Source organism: Corvus moneduloides, chromosome Z (genome assembly GCF_009650955.1).
Source record: "Corvus moneduloides isolate bCorMon1 chromosome Z, bCorMon1.pri, whole genome shotgun sequence".
Taxonomy (NCBI): Eukaryota; Metazoa; Chordata; class Aves; order Passeriformes; family Corvidae; genus Corvus; species Corvus moneduloides.
Genome location: NC_045511.1, coordinates 822,698 through 845,147, shown reverse-complemented (window position 1 = coordinate 845,147; position 22,450 = coordinate 822,698). Strand labels below are relative to the sequence as shown.

The 22,450-nt window shown below is 49.4% G+C and overlaps 1 protein-coding gene and 1 long non-coding RNA gene across 40 annotated transcripts in view; both read right to left on the bottom strand.

The window, feature by feature from the left end:
• The window catches only part of TCF4 (transcription factor 4), a 142,727-nt gene that overhangs the window by 8,976 nt on the left and 111,301 nt on the right, over positions 1-22,450 (bottom strand). For 14 of the 21 annotated variants that reach the window (XM_032096019.1, XM_032096026.1, XM_032096020.1 and 11 more), the window contains 8 exons: positions 18,499-18,604; positions 16,933-17,066; positions 16,353-16,485; positions 15,760-15,827; positions 14,964-15,042; positions 13,566-13,642; positions 9,616-9,819; positions 649-784 (listed from right to left, as the gene is read on the bottom strand). In XM_032096019.1, the coding sequence (XP_031951910.1) occupies positions 649-784; positions 9,616-9,819; positions 13,566-13,642; positions 14,964-15,042; positions 15,760-15,827; positions 16,353-16,485; positions 16,933-17,066; positions 18,499-18,604 (937 nt within the window). Of the gene's footprint in view, positions 1-648; positions 785-9,615; positions 9,820-13,565; positions 13,643-14,963; positions 15,043-15,759; positions 15,828-16,352; positions 16,486-16,932; positions 17,067-18,498; positions 18,605-19,181; positions 19,714-22,450 lie in introns of those variants that run through there. The other 7 variants (XM_032096013.1, XM_032096018.1, XM_032096024.1 and 4 more) reach the window with 6 other exon arrangements.
• LOC116437811 lies at positions 10,271-13,559 on the bottom strand. 19 transcript variants are annotated; one of them, XR_004237470.1, is made up of 3 exons: positions 11,504-13,559; positions 11,126-11,157; positions 10,271-11,017 (listed from the first exon to the last, which is right to left on the bottom strand). It is a non-coding gene; the product is annotated as an uncharacterized LOC116437811 (long non-coding RNA). The 19 variants fall into 19 exon arrangements; XR_004237469.1 differs by having other exon boundaries at positions 10,271-11,157; positions 11,504-11,583; positions 11,621-13,559; XR_004237468.1 differs by having other exon boundaries at positions 10,271-11,157; positions 11,504-11,700; positions 11,742-13,559.

The window sequence follows — 22,450 nt, the reverse complement described above, 5'->3', positions numbered from 1 at the left end:
CCATCCCATCTCATGGATTCCATCCCATCCCATCCCATCCCATCCCATCCCATCCCATCTCATCCCATCCCACTGATCCCATCCCATGGCTCCCATCTCATCCCATGGATCTCATCCCATGGATCTCATCCCATGGATCCCATCCCATCCATCCCATCCCATGGATCCCATCCCATCCCATGGATCCCATCCATCCCATCGTATCCCATGGCTCCCATCCCATGGATTCCATCCCATCCCATCCCATCTCATCGCATCCCATCCCATCCCATCCCACTGATCCCATTAATCCCATCCCATTGATCCCATCCCATCCCATCCCATGGATCCCATCGTATCCCATGGCTCCCATCCCATTGATCCCATCCCATTGATCCCATCCCATGGATCCCATCCCATTAATCCCATCCCATTGATCCCATCCCATCCCATCGATCCCATCCCATCCCATCCCATGGATCCCATTGATCCCATCCCATGGCTCCCATCCCATCCCATCCCACGGCTCCCACCCCACAGACCCCACCCCACCTCACCCATCCCAATTCCCACCCCCCCCTTGCTCCAAGCCCCACCCCCCCCCCCCACCTTCTACCAGCCCAGAACATTCCCAAACCCTCCCGGCTTCGGCACCGCCGCAACGCTCACCCCGGTAGGGATCCTGCGGCGGGTTCAGCTCCGGCGACGTCGCCGACTGCACCGGCAGCTGCGGCACCGGCACCTGGTTGGGCACCAGCGAGTGGCTGCCGCGGAGGCCGACGCCGTCCTCCCGGTGCGCTCCCACCTGCCGGGAGAGAGCCGGCTGAGCCCCAAATCCTGGGAAAACCCCGTGGCATCCCGTTCGGATCCTCCTCCTCCTCCTCCTCCTCCTCCTCCTCCTCCTCCTCGTCCTGTCCCGTTGCTTCCAGCCCCGGGCGCTGAGCGGGAGAATCCCGTGGGAATGGCGGAGCAGCCGGTGAGGGATGGGTGGCGAACGCCGGAGGGGAAGGGTCGGCGGTGCTCGGGGGGAATGGGGCCGGGAAAGGAGGAGGGGTTTGGGATCTGGGAGGGATTTCGGGGTTCAGGAGGGATTTGGGGATCTGGGAGGGATTTGGGGGTTCAGGAGGGATTTGGGGATCTGGAGAGATTTGGGATCCAGGAGGGATTTGGGCATCTGGAAGGGATTTGGGGTTCAGGAAGGATTTGGGGTTCAGGAGGGATTTGGGGTCCAGAAGGGATTTGGGGGATCTGGGAGGGATTTGGGATCCAGGAGGGATTTGGGGTTCAGGAGGGATTTGGGATCCAGGAGGGATTTGGGAGTTCAGGAGGGATTTGGGGTTCAGGAGGGATTTGGGAATCTGGGAGGGATTTGGGAGTTCAGGAGGGATTTGGGGTTCAGGAGGGATTTGGGAATCTGGAAGGGATTTGGGATTCAGGAGGGATTTGGGGTTCAGGAGGGATTTGGGGGTTCAGGAGGGATTTAGGGTTCAGGAGGGATTTTGAATCCAGAAGGGATTTGGGGTTCAGGAGGGATTTGGGGATCTGGGAGGGATCTGGGGGCTCAGGAGGGATTTGGGATCCAGGAGGGATTTGGCGGTTCAGGCATGAGGATCCAGGAGGAATTTGGGGATCCAGGAATGGGGATCCAGGAAGAATTTGGGGATCCAGGAGGAATTTGGGGGTTCAGGAGGAATTTGGGATCCAGGAGGGATTTGGGGATCCAGGAATGGGGATCCAGGAGGAATTTGGGGGTCCAGGAATGGGGATCCAGGAGGAATTTGGGGGTTCAGGAGGAATTTGGGGATCCAGGAAGAATTTGGGGATCCAGGAATGGGGATCCAGGAGGGATTTGGGGATCCAGGAGGGATTTGGGGATCCAGGAGGAATTTGGGGGTTCAGGAATGAGGATCCAGGAGGAATTTGGGATCCAGGAAGAATTTGGGGATCCGAGCCCGGCCGGAAACGGGATGGGAAAGGGAAGGAAGGGAGGGAGCGTTTCCATAGGGAAAATTCCGGGAATTTGGGAATGGGAGGGGTGGAGGAGGCGAGGAAGGAATGGGGGGAATGAGGGGGGAACGGAATAAAAGGGATTCCATGGGGTCAATTAATGAGATCAATTAATGGCATCAATTAATGAGATCAATGAATGGCATCAATTAATGAGATCAATTAATGGCATCAATGAATGGCATCAATGGAATGCAATGGAAGAAATGAAATGAGGGAAATGAAATGGAGGAATAAAATGGAGTAAAATCAAATCGATTAATAAAATTAAGCAATGAAATTGAAGAGAACGAAATCAATTAATAACATTAAGAAGTGGAATTGAAGGAAATGAAATCAATTAATAAAATGAAGAAGTGAAATCGAAGGAAATGAAATTAAGGAATAAAATGAAGCAATGAAATGGAGTAAAATAAAATGAAGGAATAAAATTAAGAAATGAAATAAAATAAATTAATAAAATTAAGCAGTGAAATTGAAGGAAATAAAAGTAAGGAATAAAATTAATAAATAAAATAAAATCGATTAATAAAATTAAGGAATGAAATGGAGTAAAAATTAAGGAATAAAATGAAGAGATGAAATTGAATAAAATAAAATCAAGGAACAAAATTAAGAAATAAAATAAAATAAAATAAATTAATACAATTAAGAAATGAAATCGAAGAAAATAAATTAATACAATTAAGTAATTAAATAGAGTAAAATAAAATTAATGAATAAAATAAATAAATAAAATAAAATGAATAGAATAAAGAGATTAAATTGAAGAAAATAAAATTAAGGAATAAAACTAATAAATAAAATAAAATTAAGAAACAAAATTGAAGAAAATAAAATTAATAAAATTAAGAAATGAAATGGAGTAAAATAAAATTAAGGAATAAAATCAAGAAATGAAATTGAAGAAAATAAAATCGAGGAACAAAATTAAGAAATAAAATAAAAGAAATTAATAAAATTAAGAAATGAAATGGAGTAAAATAAAAGTAAGGAATAAAATTAATAAAATTAATAAAATTAAGAAATGAAATGGAGTAAAATAAAAGTAAGGAATAAAGTTAATAAATAAAATAAAATAATAAAGTTAAGAAATGAAATCGAAGGAAATAAAATTAAGAAACAAAATTAAGAAATAAAATAAAATAAATGAATAATATTAATAAAGGAAATGGATTAAAAGAAATTGAAGGAATAAAATTAAGAAATGAAATTGAGTAAAATAAAAGAAAGGAAGAAAATTAATAAATAAAATAAATTAATACAAGTAATACAGGAAATGGACAAAAATAAAAGAATCAAATTAATAAATGAAGTCAAAGAGAATAAAAATAATTAATTAAACAGCATCAAATGAATAAATAAAACGGAATGGAAGGAAGAGAAGAAGAAAAGAAATGAAATAGAACAAAATTTAAGTTAAATAGAGAAAATTAATTAAAAAAATAGGATAAAATGAAATGAATGACTAATTAAATAAATTAAATCGGATAAAATTAATGAATAACAAGAACTGGAATAAACAGAAGAAAACCCCTCGAGCTGAGCTGAAGAAAAAGGAAATGAAATGGAAAAAAGCAAAATCAAAGGAGAGGAATGGCACAAAATGAAATCCATTAATAAACAGATCAAATGAAATGAAATGAAATAAAATGAAATGAAATGAAATAAAATAAAATAAAATGAAATAAAAGAGATGAACAAAATAGAATTCAATAAAATTGATGAATAAAATAGAATTAAATAAAACAGAACGAAATAAAATTGATGAATGAAACAGAATTAAATGAAATTGGTGACAAAAATAAAATTGATGACTAGAATAAAATAAAATTGATGAACAAAATAGAATAAAATCGATGAATCAAATAGAATTAAATAAAATAGAATTAAATAAAATAGAATAAAATAAAATAGAATGAAATAAAATGGAATTAAATAAAATGGAATTAAATAAAAGAGAATAGAATTAAATAGAGTAAAATAAAACCGATGAACAAAATAGAATGAAATAAAATTGGTGAATAAAAATAGGAACAGAATAAAATAAAATTAATAGAATTAAATAAACGAAAATGAAATAAAATTGATGAATAAAATAGAATTAAATAGAATGAAATTGATGAATAAAAGAGAATAAAATAAAATTGATGAATAAAATAAAATTAAATAAAATTGGTGAACAAAATAGAATTAAATAAAATCGATGAACAAAATAGAATTAAATAAAATCGGTGAATAAAATAGAATTGATGAATAAAATAGAATAGAATTGATGAACAAAATAAAATTAAATAAAATCAATGAACAAAATAGAATTGAATAAAATTGATGAATGAAATAGAATGAAATAGAATAAAATAAAATTGATGAATAAAATAAAATCGATGAATAAAACAGAATTAAATTGGTGACTAAAATAAAATCGATGAACGGAATAAAACAGAATTAAAGAAAATAGAATTAAATAAAATTGAGGAACAAAATGGAATTGAACAAAATAGAATTAAAGAAAATAGAATTAAATAAAATTGAGGAACAAGATAGAATTAAATAAAATCAATGAATAAAGGAATTAAATAGGACAGAATTAATCAAGCAAATCAAAAGCAATGAAATGAATTCCGAAATCAAATGGAATCAATGGAATAAAAGAGAGAAGAAAATGAAATGGAAGAAATAGAGAGAAAAGCCTAAAATGAGGGAGAATAAAAGAAACCCAACAAAAAGAGAATAAAAGGGAATCAATGAAGGGAAGAGAGGAAATAAAAACCTGGAAAAAATCAGATTAAATGGTATCAGTAGGATCAAAGAAATCAGAATAAATGGAGTCAATAGGATCAAAGCAATCAAATAAAATGGAACTGAAAAAATCAAATTAAATGGAATCAATAGGATCAAAGGAATCAAATAAAATGGAATTAAAGAAATCAAATTAAATGGAATCAATGAAAAAGAAAGAAATCAAATAAAATGGAACTGAAAAAATCAAATTAAATGGAATCAATAGGATCAAAGAAATCAAATAAAATGGAATTAAAGAAATCAAATTAAATGGAATCAATAGGATCAAAGAGATCAGATTAAACAGAATGAAAGAAATCAAATTAAATGGAATCAATAGGATCAAAGAAATCAGATTAAATGGAATCAACAGGATCAAAGAAAACAAATAAAATGCAATTGAAAAAATCAAATTAAATGGAATCAATAGGATCAAAAAAATCAAATAGAATTAAAGAAATCAAATCAAACGGAATCAATGGGATCAAAGAGATTAGGTTGAATGGAATCAATGGGATCAAAGAAATCCAATGAAATGGAATCAAAGAAATCAAATAAAAATAGAATTAAAGAAACCAAATGAAACAGAATCAGTGGGATCGAAGAAATCAGAATTAATAGAACCAACAGGATCAAAGAAATCCAATTAGATAGAATCAATAGAGTAGAAGAAATCAAATTAAATAGAATTAAAGAAATCCAATGAAATGGAGTCAATGGGATCAAAGAAATCAGATTAAATGGAATCAATAGGATCAAAGAGATCAGAATTAAAAGGATCAAAGAAATCAAATAAAATGGAATCAAAGAAATCCAATTAAATAGAATAAAAAGGATCCAAGAAATCAAATGAAATAGAATCAATGGGATCAAAGAAATCAGATTAAATAGAATAAAAGAAATCAAATAAAATGGAATCAAAGAAATCAAATGAAATAGAACAAATAGAATAAAAGAAATCAGATTGAATGGAATCAGTAGGATCGAAGAAATCAAATAAAATGGGATTAAAGAAATCAAATGAACTGGAATCAATGGGATCAAAGAAATCAAATAGAATTAAAGAAATCCAATGAAATGGAATCAGTGGGATCAAAGAAATCAGATTAAATGGAATAAATGGGATCAAAGAAATCAGAATAAATGGAATCAAAGAGATCAGAATGAATGGAAGCAATGGGATCAAAGAGATCAAATAAAATGGAATCAATAGGATCAAAGGGATGAGATTGAATGGGATCAGTGGGATCAAAGGGATGAGATTGAATGGAATCAGTGGGATCAAAGGGATGAGACTGAATGGGATCAGTGGGATCAAAGGGATGAGATTGAATGGGATCAGTGGGATCAAAGGGATGAGACTGAATGGAATGAGTGGGATCAAAGGGATGAGACTGAATGGGATCAGTGGGATCAAAGGGATGAGATTGAATGGGATCAGTGGGATCAAAGGGATGAGATTGAATGGAATCAGAGGGAAGGGAAGGGAAGGGAAGGGAAGGGAAGGGAAGGGAAGGGAAGGGAAGGGAAGGGAAGGGAAGGGAAGGGAAGGGAAGGGAAGGGAAGGGAAGGGAAGGGAAGGGAAGGGAAGGGAAGGGAAGGGAAGGGAAGGGAAGGGAAGGGAAGGGAAGGGAAGGGAAGGGAAGGGAAGGGAAGGGAAGGGAAGGGAAGGGAAGGGAAGGGAAGGGAAGGGAAGGGAAGGGAAGGGAAGGGAAGGGAAGGGAAGGGAAGGGAAGGGAAGGGAAGGGAAGGGAAGGGAAGGGAAGGGAAGGGAAGGGAAGGGAAGGGAAGGGAGAAAGAGCGAGAGAATCATCTGGAAATGGGATGGGATGGGGTCCATGGGATGGATGGGATGGGATCCATGGGATGGGATCTATGGGATGGGATCAATGGGATGGGATCAATGGGATGGGATCCATGGGATGGGATGGGATGAATGGGATGGGATGGGATCAGTGGGATGGGATGGGATCCATGGGATGGGATGGGATGGGATCAATGGGATGGGATGGGATCAATGGGATGGAATGGGATGGGATGGGATCAGTGGGATGGGATGGGATGGGATCAATGGGATGGGATGGGATGGGATGGGAGAGAATAAAGGGAATGATGGAAATGAAAAGGGAAGAAATGAAAGAAAGAAATGAAAAGGAAAGAAATTGAATGAAGAAATGAAATGAGAAAAATGAAAGAAATGAAAGAAAGAAATGAAAAGGAAAGAAATGAAATGAAAGAAAGACATTGAAAGCCAAGAGAGTTCAAGGGAATCACTAAAAAGAAATAGAATTGATAGAAGAGAAGAAATGGAATAAATGGAATAAAAGCAATGGAGTAAAAAGAATCAAATGAGCGGAAGGGAAGGGGAGGAAACGAAAGAACGGAAAATAAACTCAGGAGGAGAGGAAAAATGGGAGAGACGGGATGGAATCGAGAGGAGCCAAAGGAAGGGACTCAAACGAAATCAGTAAAAAGAAACGGGATCAAGAGAAGAGAAAAACTGGAATAAACGGAGAAGAATGGAAGGAAATAAAGGGAATTACATCAATGAAAAGAAAGGGAATCAAGAGAAGAGAAAGAAATAGAAGAGTACGAAATAAATGGAATGAAATCCATCAAAATCACGGGAATCAGCAGAAGAGGAAAACTGGGAATCAACGGAATGGGATGGAATAAAGGGAATTAAATCAATTAAAAAATGGAATCAATAGAAGAGAAAGAATGGAATAAATGGAATGGAATGAATTAAATGGAATTACATCGATAAAATTGAATGGAATCAACAGAAATGATTGGAAAAAATGGCAATAAAGGGAATTAAATCAATAAAATTGAATGGAATCAATAGAACAGAAATGATTGGAAAAAATGGCAATAAAGGGAATTAAATCAATAAAATTGAAGGGAATCAATAGAAATGATTGGAAAAAATGGCAATAAAGGGAATTAAATCAATAAAATTGAATGGAATCAATAGAATAGAAATGATTGGAAAAAATGGAAATAAAGGGAATTAAATCAATAAAATTGAATGGAATCAATAGAATAGAAATGATTGGAAAAAATGGCAATAAAGGGAATTAAATCAATAAAAAGAAATGAAATCAAGAGAAGAGAAAAAATGGAATAAATGGAATAGAATAGAATAGAATAGAATAGACTAAAATAAATGTAATTAAATTAATAAAAAAATGGAATCAATAGAATACAAAAAATGGAGGGAATGGAATGGAATGAAATAAATGGAATTAAATCAGGAAAATGGAATGGAATCAATAAATAATATATTTAAATTAAATTTCAATTTAAAAAGAAATAAATCAATCAGTGAAATGGAATGGAATTAATTGATTGAAGTAGAATCGAACAAGAGAGAAAAGAATTCCAAAGGAAGAAAATGGGAATAAAGAATTCCAAAGGAAGAAAATGGAATAAATAAAGAATTCCAAAGGGAAAAAATGGGATCAATAAAGAATTTCAAAGGAAGAAAATGGGAATAAATAAAGAATTCCAAAGGAAGAAAATGAGATCAATAAAGAATTCCAAAGGAAGAAAATAATGGGATCGAGGACAGAATGGAAGCAGAAGGAAACGGAATCCATGGAAGAACGAGAAGCCAATCAAACAACGGGATCAGTAAAAGGATCGGGAACGGGATGCAGTGGGATCAAGGCAAGCAAAAAGGAGGAATTCCGCTGGTTTGGGGGCCGGGAAGAGCAATCCCAATCCCAATCCCAATCTCAATCCCATTGCCATTCCCACTGCCATTCCAGCTGTCCCACTGGCATGTTCCCAATCCCAATCCCATTGCCATTCCCATTGCCATTCCAGCTGTCCCACTGGCATGTTCCCAATCCCAATCCCAATCCCATTGCCATTCCCATTGCCATTCCAGCTGTCCCACTGGCATGTTCCCAATCCCAATCCCAATCCCATTGCCATTCCAGCTGTCCCAGCGGCATGTTCCCAATCCCATTCCCAATCCCATTCCCATTGCCATTCCAGCTCCCACTGGGATGTTCCCATTCCCGCTCTCATTGGGATGCTCCTGTCCCACTGGGATGTTCCCATTCCCATTCCCATTCCAGCTCTCACTGGGATATTCCCATTGCCATTCCCATTGCCATTGCCATTCCTATTCCAGCTCTCACTGGGATATTCCCATTGCCATTCCCATTGCCATTCCCATTGCCACTCCAGCTCTCACTGGGATATTCCCATTGCCATTCCAGCTCTCACTGGGATATTCCCATTGCCATTCCCATTGCCATTCCCATTCCCATTCCAGCTCTCACTGGGATATTCCCATTGCCATTCCAGCTCCCACTGGGAAATTCCTGTCCCACTGGGACACCCGCCATTCCCATTCCCATCCCACAGAACAGCTCCCACTGGGATATTCCTGTCCCACTGGGACACTCCCATTCCCATCCCATCCCATTCCCATCCCACCCCATCCCACAGAGCAGCTCCCACTGGGATTTTCCTGTCCCACTGGGACACTCTCATTCCCATCCCATCCCACCCGATCCCACAGAACAGCTCCCACTGGGAAATTCCTGTCCCACTGGGACACTCCCATTCCCATTCCCATCCCATCCCATCCCATCCCATCCCATCCCATCCCATTCCCATCCCATCCCACCCCATCCCACAGAACAGCTCCCACTGGGACATTCCTGTCCCACTGGGACACTCCCATTCCCATTCCCATCCCATCCCATCCCACAGAGCAGCTCCCACTGGGATATTCTGCTCCCACTGGGATTTTCCTGTCCCACTGGGACACTCCCATTCCCACCCCACCCCACGGCGCAGCTCCCCGTGCCCCGCCCGGCCGCTCACCATCAGGGAATGCCGGTTGGCCGAGAGCAGCCCGGTGCCGTAGCCCGAGGCCAGGCCGGCCATGGCGCCGTTGTGGGCGGCTCCCAGCAGCCCGTGCACGTCTCCGTGCGCGCCGGCCATGGCGGGCGCCGGCCCCACCGCGTGGTTCCGCAGCACGTGGATGGCGTCGTCCAAGCGCTCCAGGCGGTCCTCGATGCGGCTCTGCTGCGCGCCGGGAGGGAAAAGCGGCAACGGCGTCAGGGCGGCGCCGAGCCGGCGGGGCAGGAGGCCCCGCTCAGCCCCACCGCGGGCTCCGGGGGCGGCCGGAACGCTCGGGGTTGAATCCGCGGGATTGAACCCTCGGGATTGAATCCGCGGGATTGAACCCTCGGGATTGAACCCATAGGGCTGAACCCTCGGGATTGAATCCTTGGGACTGAATCTGCGGGGTTGAATCCTTAGGGGTAAATCCGTGGGATTGAACCCTCAGGATTGAACCCTTGGGATTGAATCCTCGGGGTGGAATCCTTGGGATTGAACCCTTGGGATTGAATCCTCAGGGTGGAATCCTTGGGATTGAATCCTCGGGCTGGAATCCTTGGGATTGAACCCTCAGGATTGAATCCTTAGGGCTGAATCCATGGGATTCAATCCTCAGGACTGAACCCTCAGGATGGAATCCTTGGGATTGAACCCTCAGGATTGAACCCTCAGGATTGAATCCTTGGGATTGAACCCTCAGGATTGAACCCTCGGGATGGAATCCTTGGGATTGAACCCTCGGGATTGAACCCTTGGGATTGAACCCTCGGGCTTGAATCCTTAGGACTGAACCCTCGGGATTGAACCCTCAGGATTGAACCCTTGGGGTTGAACCCTCAGGATGGAATCCTTGGGACTGAACTTTTAGGGTTTGATCTTTAGGATCCTTCCATTTCCCTGGGGATTTTTCCCTCTGTTCCCCCCTCCCTGCCCTGCCCTCCCCCCCTCCCGTTTTTTTAAGGAATTCTGCTTCCCTAAGGCCACGGTTCGGGACGGGGAACACGAGGGCAGCTTCGATTTTCATGGGCAGAACAGGTTCAACGATTCCTCATGAACGGAAATCGGGCCGGGCCAGCGGAGCCCTCGAGGTCTCGGCAGAGTTTGCACGAGGTCGGAACGGGAGCGGGATTGAAGCCGGCATTCCGAAGCCGGCATTCCGAACCCGGCAACGGGAACCAACAAGAACCCGAAGAACACCAAAAAAAGGAGCGGAAGGAGAGGAATAAATCCGAGTTTCCGTCGCGGATCGGCTCCGAGCGGCCTTGTCCTCCCTCCCTCCCAGCTGATCCCGGGATCACACGGACACGGAGAGGAGCCAGCGGCTCCTGCGGCCCCTCACAGCCGGGGGTGCTACGGGGAGAATTCCCGTGGGATGGGGAACCTCAGCAGGAGCATTCCCAGGGAATGGGGATCCTGGGATCTCCACAGGACCATTCCCAAGGGAAAAGCTCAGCAGGAGGATTCCCAAGGGATGGAGAAACTGGAAAACCTCAGCAGGACCATTCCCAAGGGATGCAGAACCTGGGATCTCCACAGCACCATTCCCAAGGGACGGAGAACCTGGGATCTCCACAGGACCATTCCCAAGGGATGGAGAACCTGGAGAACCTCCACAGCACCATTCCCAGGGAATGGGGATCCTGGGATCTACACAGGACCATTCCCAAGGGGTGGAGAACCTGGAGAACCTCAGCAGGAGCATTCCCATGGGAAAACCTCCACAGGAGCATTCTCAAGGGATGGAGAACCTGGAGAACCTCCACAGGACCATTCTCAAGGGACGGAGAACCTGGGATCTCCACAGGACCATTCCCAAGGGATGGAGAACCTGGGATCTCCACAGCACCATTCCCAAGGGATGGAGAACCTGGAGAACCTCCACAGCACCATTCCCAGGGAATGGGGATCCTGGGATCTCCACAGGACCATTCCCAAGGGGTGGAGAACCTGGAGAACCTCAGCAGGAGCATTCCCATGGGAAAACCTCCACAGGAGCATTCTCAAGGGATGGAGAACCTGGAGAACCTCCACAGCACCATTCCCAAGGGACGGAGAACCTGGGATCTCCACAGGACCATTCCCAAGGGATGGAGAACCTGGAGAACCTCCACAGCACCATTCCCAAGGGATGGAGAACCTGGAGAACCTCCACAGCACCATTCCCAGGGAATGGGGATCCTGGGATCTCCACAGGACCATTCCCAAGGGGTGGAGAACCTGGAGAACCTCAGCAGGAGCATTCCCATGGGAAAACCTCCACAGGAGCATTCTCAAGGGATGGAGAACCTGGAGAACCTCCACAGGACCATTCTCAAGGGACGGAGAACCTGGGATCTCCACAGGACCATTCCCAAGGGATGGAGAACCTGGGATCTCCACAGCACCATTCCCAAGGGATGGAGAACCTGGGATCTCCACAGGACCATTCCCAAGGGATGGAGAACCTGGGATCTCCACAGCACCATTCCCAAGGGATGCAGAACCTGGAGAACCTCCACAGCACCATTCCCAGGGAATGGGGATCCTGGGATCTCCACAGGACCATTCCCAAAGGAAAAGCTCAGCAGGAGCATTCCCAAGGGATGGAGAACCTGGGATCTCCACAGGACCATTCCCAAGGGATGGAGAACCTGGGATCTCCACAGGAGGGATCTCCACAGGACCATTCCCAAGGGACTGAGAACCATCAGGATGTCGGTGGGAAAGGCTGGAGATCTCTGGGATCCATCGGGATTAGGATCTCCCTGCTGGGGTGGGAAGAGCAGTCCAGGCTGATCCCGAATTCTGGCAAATTCCCGACTCTTCCCGCTGAGACCACGAGGTGGCCAGGAGGCCACCCAGGACACCGGAGGCTCCAAATGCCACCCACATCCGAGCCAGGGACGCTCGGGCCACCGGAATTCCCGGCGGAGAGGACATCACCTCCAGCATTCCATGGGAGAGGAGCCATGGGCTTCCTGCTCCACCAGGAGATCCCTGACCTTCATTCCATGGGATCCCTGACCTTCATTCCATGAGATCCCTGACCTTCATCTCCTCATTCCATGGGATCCCTGACCTTCATCTCCTCATTCCATGAGATCCCTGACCTTCATTCCATGGGATCCCTGACCTTCATCTCCTCATTCCATGAGATCCCTGACCTTCATTCCATGGGATCCCTGACCTTCATCTCCTCATTCCATGGGATGCCTGACCTTCATTCCATGGGATCCCTGACCTTCATTCCATGAGGATCCCTGACCATCACTCTCCTCACTCCGGGATCACTCCCAGCTCCGTGAGGATCCCTGACCCTCATTCCCTCACTCCGGGATCACTCCCAGCTCCATGAGGATCCCTGACTACCACTCCCCTCACTCTGGGATCACTCCCAGCTCCATGAGGATCCCTGACCTTCATTCCATGGGATGCCTGACCCTCATTCCATGAGGATCCCTGACCATCACTCCTCTCACTCTGGGATCACTCCCAGCTCCATGAGGATCCCTGACCATCACTCCTCTCACTCTGGGATCACTCCCAGCTCCGTGAGGATTCCTGACCATCACTCTCCTCACTCCGGGATCACTCCCAGCTCCATGAGGATCCCTGACCCTCATTCCATGAGGATCCCTGACCCTCATCCCCTCACTCTGGGATCACTCCCAGCTCCATGAGGATCCCTGACCCTCATTCCATGAGGATCCCTGACCATCACTCTCCTCACTCTGGGATCACTCCCAGCTCCGGGAGGATCCCTGGCCTCCCTCACCCCGCTCCGTCCTGCATCCACCACAGCGTCCCCTTCCCGTCCCTCCTGCTCCCCGCGCTGCCTCGCCCGCGAGCTCCGAGGCGGCACCGGCAAGGGCCGAGCAACCAAGGGGGGTCGTTAAGAGCGCTTCGTTAATTACAGCCGCCGGCCGAGCGCGGCGCTAATGAAGACATACCAAGGAGTGTAAGGGACCTTCATAATTGGGAGATGATGACGCTTGACCTCCATTCCTAGACCAAACAGCTGTTCCTGCTAACAAGTAAAACCGGAATTACCGTTAGAACTCGGCCCAGCAAATCCCCTCCTCCGGCTTTCGCCGACTTCCGCAGGCCACCCAAGGGTCGGGCTAAGCCGGGCTGTGCTAAGCCGGGCTGCGCTGAACCAGGCTGCGCTAAGCCGGGCTTTTCCCAATGCTTCCATGGATATCTAGGCCGTTGTTTGGGATCTTCCGGGCATTCCCACACGGAACGAGCCAGGCTAGGCCGGAGCTCGTGGCCGATCCTTTCGTCTCCGCCTCGTTCTGATCCCCGCTCTGGGCGTTTGGGATGATCGGGAGGCACGAGGCGGCTTTGGGGGAAAACCTGCTAATCTTGGCAATAAAGGCTAAAATCCCGAAATCCTGGGATCCTGGAATGTTTGGGCTTGGAAGGGACCTTTAAAGGTCAGCGCTTGACACTTCCAGCTCTCGCCGAGATCCGCTCCTTTGCCGGGCTGCCAGCGCTGCCTTCTGCCCTCATCCCCGAATTCTCAGGGAATTGCTCCCCCTGCCTCAAGGAGAAGCAAGGAGGGGCTGGGCGGCCTGAAGTTTGGGATAATCAGGGAAAATCCGGGTGGGAAGCTGCTCTGGGAGCTCCCTGTGCCACCTGCCGGCTCTGCGGGATGGAGGCGGATGCGGGATTCTCCCGGATCGTCCTGCGCCATTCCCGGAGGAGCTCGTCCCCGTGGGATCCTGCCGGGATTCCCGGGATGGATCCCAGCTTTCCCTGCCCAGGGAGTTCCAACAGCGGGATTCTGCAATGGTGGGATCCACGCTTGGCCTCGAGGAGAGGGATTTTCCAGAGGGGTGGGATGAGCTGCCTGGAAGGAGCAGCTGAACCCTCACGGATTAAAAATTGGGAATTCTAACTGCAGGGAATATCCCAAGGGCCTGGTTTGTTCCCTCGGGATTTGTTCCCTTGGGATGATCCCGAGTCGAGCGGGTTTGGGGAAAACCTACAAATGCTGGCAAGAAAAATCCCCCAAATCCTGCAATCCTGGAGTGCTTGGGCTTGGAAGGGACCTTTAAAGGTCAATCCAGGATTCCTGGGCCACCCTGATCCTATAAAAATCCTCGCTGCTCTCCAAATTCCCTGCATTCAGCTCGGAACCGTGGCGCCGCGGGCAATCCCGACTCCCCGGAATGAGGGAAGGACGGATCGAGCACGGGAACTTCCGGGAAGTTCTCTCCGCTGAGGGGATTTGGGATGCACGGCTGCCACGTGGGACCTCATCCCGGCATCTCTTCCCAAAAAAAAAACACCACACCACCAGCAAGCACTTAGGAAAACTTCAGTAAAAGAGAATGGAACAATACCTGAGAGAGAAGGGGGAGAACCGACAGGAGTTGAAGGATTTGATGAAAAGCTGTTGTTGGTGTGATCTGGAGAATAGATCTTCAAAAGATGAATCACAATTAATCTAAAGCCGACACATCCCGATGCCAAAAAAAAAAAGACCTTGGAATTCTTATGCATTCCCGACATTTCAAACGAGAGCAGGCCAGGCGCGAAAAGCCTCCCGGTTCCGACGGAGCCCCCGGAATTCTGAGCTCCGAAAGGCTTCGTGCCGAGATGGGTCTCGTTAAGGAGATGCAGGAAGCTGCACGCCTTCCCTTGGGAAGGGATTCCCGGGATTGGCATGATCCCAGGGATCGCCCGGGACATGTTTGTAGTGGCTCGACTTCCTCGCATGAACCGGCGTCATGAGAACTCAGAGGAACCCACTGTGCCCAGAAAATACCCGAATGCTCCCGGCTCCAAGGGCAGCGCTGCCGGCCGGGATAAGAGGAGCGGGCCGGGAATATCCCGGCTGGCCTGGGGCTACTCCGGCTCCCGTTATCCCGGCCCAAGGCGGGAACGGCTGCCTTTAACCACGGGGAGCTGCCAGGAAATTCCGAAGGAATCCTGTGGCTGCGGGCCGGCCTCCCTCTCCCGTGGGAACGGGGGCCGAGCCTTCCCTCTTCCCATTCCTAGGCTGTCCCAACCCCCTTTGCCCGGATCGTCCCTATTCCCGTGGATTCGCTGCTCGTCTTGGCCAACTCCAGCCGCCCCCAGGGGACTCCAACTCCGATTCTGAAGGGTGCAAACGGGAATTCCAAAGGGTTTCCTTACAGAGGCGAGGGCTTTTCCCAGCGCGTCGCCGGTCTGCGAGCTGCCTGCGGCTCCGCTTCCTCTGTTGGCTGCGAAACACAGAATTCCCGCTCAGAATTCCCGCGGAATTCTCCCGCTCCTCCTGGGTTATTCCGCAGGGAAAAGCCGCCCTCGGATCCTTTCTTTGGATCCGGGGCTTTGTGTCTCCCGCAGCCTCGGCCCAGCACCGAGAGCTTTGGGAATGTCGGGATCGGCTCATTTTTCCGCCGGTGCAAGGCGGCTTTGGACACTTCCAGGGGTGGGGGAAAGCAGGGAAGGAAATTTGGGAATTCCCTGGAGGAAGAGCATGGGGAATGACACAGAGCTTCCCTCAGGGAATGAAGGGATATCCCTGATATTCCCGCTTGGAAAAGCCGAGCAGGAAAGAGCAAAGCCCTGGGAATGGGAATTGGGAACAGCTCATCCCTTTCCAATCCTTTACTGCCAGCAGGGCTGGGAGAGCCACGAGCTGCAATCGAATCCCTCCATTCCCAGATGGAAACATTCCCAGAATATCCCGGGCTCGGAGGCGGTTTGGGCCGATCCCGGTTTTCCGGAGGGCCGGGAATGCTCACCCAGGATGGAGTCGGTGCCGTTGGCGGGCGGCGTGCACGAGGAGGCGCTGTAGTGGTTCGTGCCGCTCCGGTGGAACGTGGACATCGGCGGGAGGCTGGAGTTGATGTCGGCCGAGGAGTGGGATGGGTAGCTCTGGAAAAGCGGGAAAACAGGGAATGGCGGCATGTGGAGAGGAGGGAAAGGCTCTGCCGCGCTCGCCGGGAGGGATTTTAGGGATCGCATTCCGCTGCCTGGGTGATTCCAAGCTGCCCTGGCACACTCCGGGGTGGGAAAGCAGAGGGAAAGTGGGAATGGCACAGTTTGGGATGGGAATGCAGAGGGAAACTGGGAATGGCACAGTTTGGGATGGGAATGCAGAGGGAAAGTGGGAATGGCACAGTTTGGGGTGGGAATGCAGAGGGAAACTGGGAATGGCACAGTTTGGGATGGGAATGCAGAGGGAAACTGGGAATGGCACAGTTTGGGATGGGAATGCAGAGGGAAAGTGGGAATGGCACAGTTTGGGATGGGAATGCAAACTGGGAACGGCACAGTTTGGGGTGGGAATCGCGGGTTTTCCCGGGAATTCCGGCTCCGTACCAGGCGCTCGTGCGGGTGCAGGCTGCAGTAGCTGCCGGCCTGGCCGAGGTGGGAGGAGCCGCCCAACATTCCCCCGTAGCCGGCCTGGTTCATCCCGCTCGACGAGCTCCAGGGATCGCTGCCGTGGTGGCCATCTGCAAGAGGGAAAGGTGGGAATGGCACCGGGAACGGAGCCGGGAATGGGCAATGGAGGTGGGAATGGGGAATGGGGAATGGGGAATGGAGCTGGGAATGGGGAATGGGGAATGGGGGAATGGAGCTGGGAATGGAGCTGGGAATGGGGAATGGGGAATGGAGCTGGGAACGGGGAATGGGGAATGGTGCTGGGAATGGAGCTGGGAATGGAGCTGGGAATGGAGCTGGGAATGGGGAATGGGGAATGGAGCTGGGAACGGGGAATGGGGAATGGTGCTGGGAATGGAGCTGGGAATGGAGCTGGGAATGGGGAATGGAGCTGAGAATGGGGAATGGGGCTGGGAATGGGGAATGGAGCTGGGAATGGGGCTGGGAATGGGGCTGGGAATGGGGCTGGGAATGGGGAATGGAGCTGAGAATGGGGAATGGGGCTGGGAATGGGGAATGGAGCCGGGAATGGGGAATGGAGCTGGGAATGGGGAATGGAGCTGGGAATGGAGCTGGGAATGGGGAATGGGGAATGGGGAATGGAGCTGGGAATGGAGCTGAGAATGGGGAATGGAGCCGGGAATGGGGAATGGGGAATGGAGCTGGGAATGGAGCTGAGAATGGGGAATGGAGCCGAGAATGGGGAATGGAGCTGGGAATGGGGAATGGAGCTGGGAATGGGGCTGAGAATGGGGAATGGGGAATGGAGCTGGGAATGGGGAATGGGGAATGGGGAATGGAGCTGGCAATGGGGAATGGGGAATGGAGCTGGGAATGGGGAATGGAGCTGGGAATGGGGCTGGGAATGGGGAATGGAGCTGGGAATGGGGAATGGGGAATGGGGAATGGAGCTGGCAATGGGGAATGGAGCTGGGAATGGGGCTGGGAATGGGGAATGGAGCTGGGAATGGAACTGGGAATGGTGCTGGGAATGAGGAATGGAGCTGGGAATGGCACCGGGAATGGCACCGGGAACAGCACCAGGAACGGCACCAGGAATGGTGCTGGGAATGGCACCGGGAATCCTTGGAATTCCAGGAAGTTTCATTACCGAGATTAAAACAAAAAAGAGGAAGAATTCCCACCCGGGAAAGCCTTGGAATCATTCCCTGCAATTCCCCAAAAAGCCCTGGATGGGGCACACTTGGAGAAGGTGACCTCGGAGAGCTGCTCCGCCCTCCCTATTCCACGATCCCCATCCTTCCCAGGGAAGGGCACCACAGGAGCAGCCGGATTCTCCGGGCTTTTCCCAACTCCGGGAATGGTCTCCAGGAATCCATCCCCAATTTCCCGCTCGTGGAGCAGCAAAACCCCGGGAGCTCCGAGCTCCAGCTCCGTGGGGGACGCACAAATCCATGTTTTTTTTACGGGAACGAGCCCAAAAAGCTCCTCCGGAGGAGGAAAATCTGGGAAAAGGGATGGGAATGGAATTGTGCCTCTTACCTTGCATGAAGAAGGAGCTGGGAAAAGTGCTGGCTGCTGGTTTGGAGGATGGAAAACCGGGAGAATCCCGGTTGTAGTCGGCGGTGCTCGCCGACGGAGCATAAACCTGCGGGAAAAAAGCCTCCTTTAGGCAACTGCGACCCCAAAAACCTGGGAATTCCCCCCCAGCTCCCCTCCCAGCATCCCGCAATTCTCTGGGAATGCAAAACCTTCCGGCGCCGCACGGCCGGGAATCAATTCCCGGCTCCCAGAGCGGCTCCGGGCTGACATTTTCCAGCCTGAGCCAGGGACGTTTGGCCGAAGTCTGGATTTCTGGGAATCCAATTATCCCGCAGATGTGCAGATGTTCTTCCTGCCGCCCCACGGAGCCGGGAATCAACAGGAACTGGGAACAATGCGGGCTTTTTTTTTGGGATGGGAGCCTGCCGAGTTCACCCGCTCCGCAGGACTGCAAGGAGCTCCAAAAGTTGGGATTTTTCCTAAAAAAAAAACCCCCCCAACCCCAACCAAAATCCCCCGAGCCCTCCGAATTTTGGAGCGACGCTGTCGATTACAACCGGGGCTCTGAAATTCCCTAAAATCCTAAAATCCAGCAGGGAGAGAGCACCCAGCTCCTTCCCTCGGGATTATTCCACTCTCCGTGCCAAACCTCTCGTTCATTCCCGCTTTTCCCTCGGGAATACCTGCCCGGCTCCTCCCGTTCGGGAGGGAATTGCGAGCCCGAATCCCCCCCAAACCACACCAGGCGGGTCAAGGGAATTCCGTGTTTCCGGCGGGATGGATTCCACGATCTCCAGATGGCCGGGAAGGCCGAATCCCAAATCCCGAATGCCGGCATCTCCGGGATGAAAATGGATTCCTTGCCGCCTCCATTTTGAAGCAGGCGGCGGATGGCAGCACTTGGCACGGCGCCCGCTGGGAGAAGGGAAGCGCAATCCGGCCGGGAAGAGCGGCTGGAAAAGCGCCCGGCTCTTCCCAAAGGGTCGGGAAGATCCCCCGGGAATCTCGGCAGGGCCGAAGGCTGGGAAAAAGCGGGAGCGAGTCGCAGGAAATCCCGGGAAAACGAGAGGAGGAGCGGGAATGGCGAAAGGGAGGCTGCGAAGGCGAGGCCGGGATCCAGGAGAGAGATTCCTGGAGTGTCCCAAGGAAGAGCAAAACTTGGGATGAATGGAAAAACGTGGCATGATCCCGGTTGTCCTTCCTTTGCAAGGCCTGCCGGGGCTGCTGCCGCATGCAGGATTTTAGGGAGAATTCCCTCGGATTTTAGGGAGAAATTCCGTGGATGTTAGGGGAAAATTCCCTTGGATTTTAGGGAAAATTCCCTCAGGTTTAGAGAGAATTCCCTTGGATTTTAGGGAAAATTTCCTCAGGTTTTAGGGAGAAATTCACTTGGATTTTAGGAGAAATTCCCTCAGGTTTTAGGGGAAAATTCCCTCGGATTTTAAGGGAAAATTCCCTCAGGTTTTAGTGAAAAATTCCCTCCATTTTAGTGAAATTTTTTCCTCAGTTTTAGGGAAAAAATCCCTCATGTTTTGGGCAAAAATTCCCTCAGTTTTTAGGGACAAATTCCCTCTGTTTTAGGGACAAATTCCCTCCCTTTTAGCACCACTTTTCCCAGTTTTCCTGAACAATTCCCTCCGTTTTTAGGGACGAATTCCCTCCGTTTTTAGGGACAAATTCCCCCAGTTTTTAGGGATGAATTCCCTCCCTTTTAGCACCACTTTTCCCAGTTTTAGGGAACAATTCCCTCAGTTTTTAGGGACGAATTCCCTCAGTTTTAGGGACAAATTCCCTCCCTTTTAGCACCACTTTTCCCAGTTTTCCTGAACAATTCCCTCAGTTTTTAGGGACAAATTCCCCCAGTTTTTAGGGATGAATTCCCTCCCTTTTAGCACCACTTTTCCCAGTTTTAGGGAACAATTCCCTCAGTTTTCAGGGACGAATTCCCTCAGTTTTAGGGACAAATTCCCTCCCTTTTAGCACCACTTTTCCCAGTTTTCCTGAACAATTCCCTCCGTTTTTAGGGACAAATTCCCTCAGTTTTTAGGGATGAATTCCCTCCCTTCTAGCACCGCTTTTCCCAGTTTTCCTGGAAACCTCCCCCAGGTTTCGAGAGCCATTCCCCAGGACCTGCTCCAGCTTTCCCTTCTCCACCAGCAGCTCCCTAATTCTGGCCACATGTTGCCGCCGGGAAGAGCATTCCCGGGAAAGGGCCGGAAGGAAACGCCGCCTTCCCGCAATGCGAAGCAGATGTCGGCTCTTCCAGATCTTTCTCCCGGGATAACGGGGCCGAGGCCTCGCCCGGAAATTGGGAGCAGCTGAGCTCCGGCGCACGGAAAAACCCCGGAGCGGGAGAGCATTCCGGGCCTGCCGCGCGCTCCCTGCTCCGGGAGAAACAAGCTGGAGTTTGCCACGGTTAATTCTGGGCTTAGCGGGATGCTGGGAAGGATTTTAGGGATCATCCCATTCCATGCCCTGCCACGGGGCTATCCCGGTTTATTCCAGGCTGCCTTGGACACGGGAATTCTGTTCCCTGGGAATTCTGTTTGGTGGCACCTGGCAGGCAGCATTCCCAGATTCCCGGAATCCCTACCCTGCAGTGGGAAGGAATTGCTGGCTGCCAGGGTGCTCCGTGCTTTCCATGGAAATTTGCGCAGCTTGGAGCAGCCTGCGCAGCGGGAGGTTGGATAATCCCAGAAATCCCGTGCCACCCAAATCCCGGGATCCTGCGCTCCCTCTGGGATCCTGCACTCAAATCCTGGGATCCGAGCTCTCCCTCTGGGATCTGAGCTCTCCCTCCCGGACCCGAGCTCTCCCTCCTGGATCCGAGCTCTCCCTCCCGGATTCGAGCTCTCCCTGCGCTCGCAGCTTCCCGAGTTTGATTCCCTCATCCTGTGCGGCGCAAATGGTTTCCAGATGGGAAAGGCTGAACGCGGGAACGCCCCGAGTTAGAAAGGGGTCAAGGAAATCCGAGAGGGAAAAGAAGCCCATTCCGGATGATGTCATGCCCGGGCAGCAGGAACATCCCAGATTCCCTCGCCGCGCTCGCTTTTGTATCCCAGTTTTTCGGAAGGTTTTGGGATGGAAGGGGCCTCGCAGCTCCTCCCTTTCCATCCATCCCGGAGCATTCCCAAAGCATTCCGAGAGCGAAGCAGGTGGATCCCGGCAAAGCGGGAATTCACCCAACATCCCCAGCCCGTGAAGGGAAAAGCGGAAGGAAAACAGGGAACAGGAGAAATCCCTCGAGGATTCCTGGCGCATTCCAGGGAAAACCCAAGGGAAAGGCGAGGCTGAGCACCGGAGCCGCATCCGGAGGGTTCCGATCCCTCTGGGAATGGGGGCTCCCTTTCCCTCGGCCGCCCCATCCCCGTAAGCGCTCCGGGATCCCAGGGAATGCAGGCTCCGGAAGATCCTGGAGCGCACGGAACATTCCCAGAGCGGGAATTTTGGGAAGAGGCGGGTCCTGCTGCCAAGGCAGCAGCTCGGAGCCATCCTGGAGCGGGAATTCCGTCCCGTCCGGGAAGCAAGGCTCCGGCAGCTTCGGCAAAACTCCGAGGGAAGCGAACGTTTTGCCTTTTCCGGCGGAATCCGTGAATAAATCCAGCGGCAAAATCCCTCCGGTTCCGAGCTCGAGGAGAGGAATTAGCCCTGATTAAACGGATCCGGCGCCTTCCTCCCGCTCGCATTCCCAATTATCCCGGCCTAATCAGCCCTCCCGGGAGCCGGCCACTCCCCTCCGAGCCGAAAGCTGGGAATTGTCCCCGGATTCAGGCGGGAAGCGCTGAGAGGAGCTGGGAATCAAAGGCACGGAGAGGTCGGGAATAGCGGGAAGGCAGGAGGAGGCTGAGCTGGGGCTTAGGCCTGGCTTTGAGTCCGGCTTAACCTCGGCCATGTGAGAAGGGGGGGATGCAGGGATTAAAACCAACCCAAATCCCGGGATTCCGGACTGGGA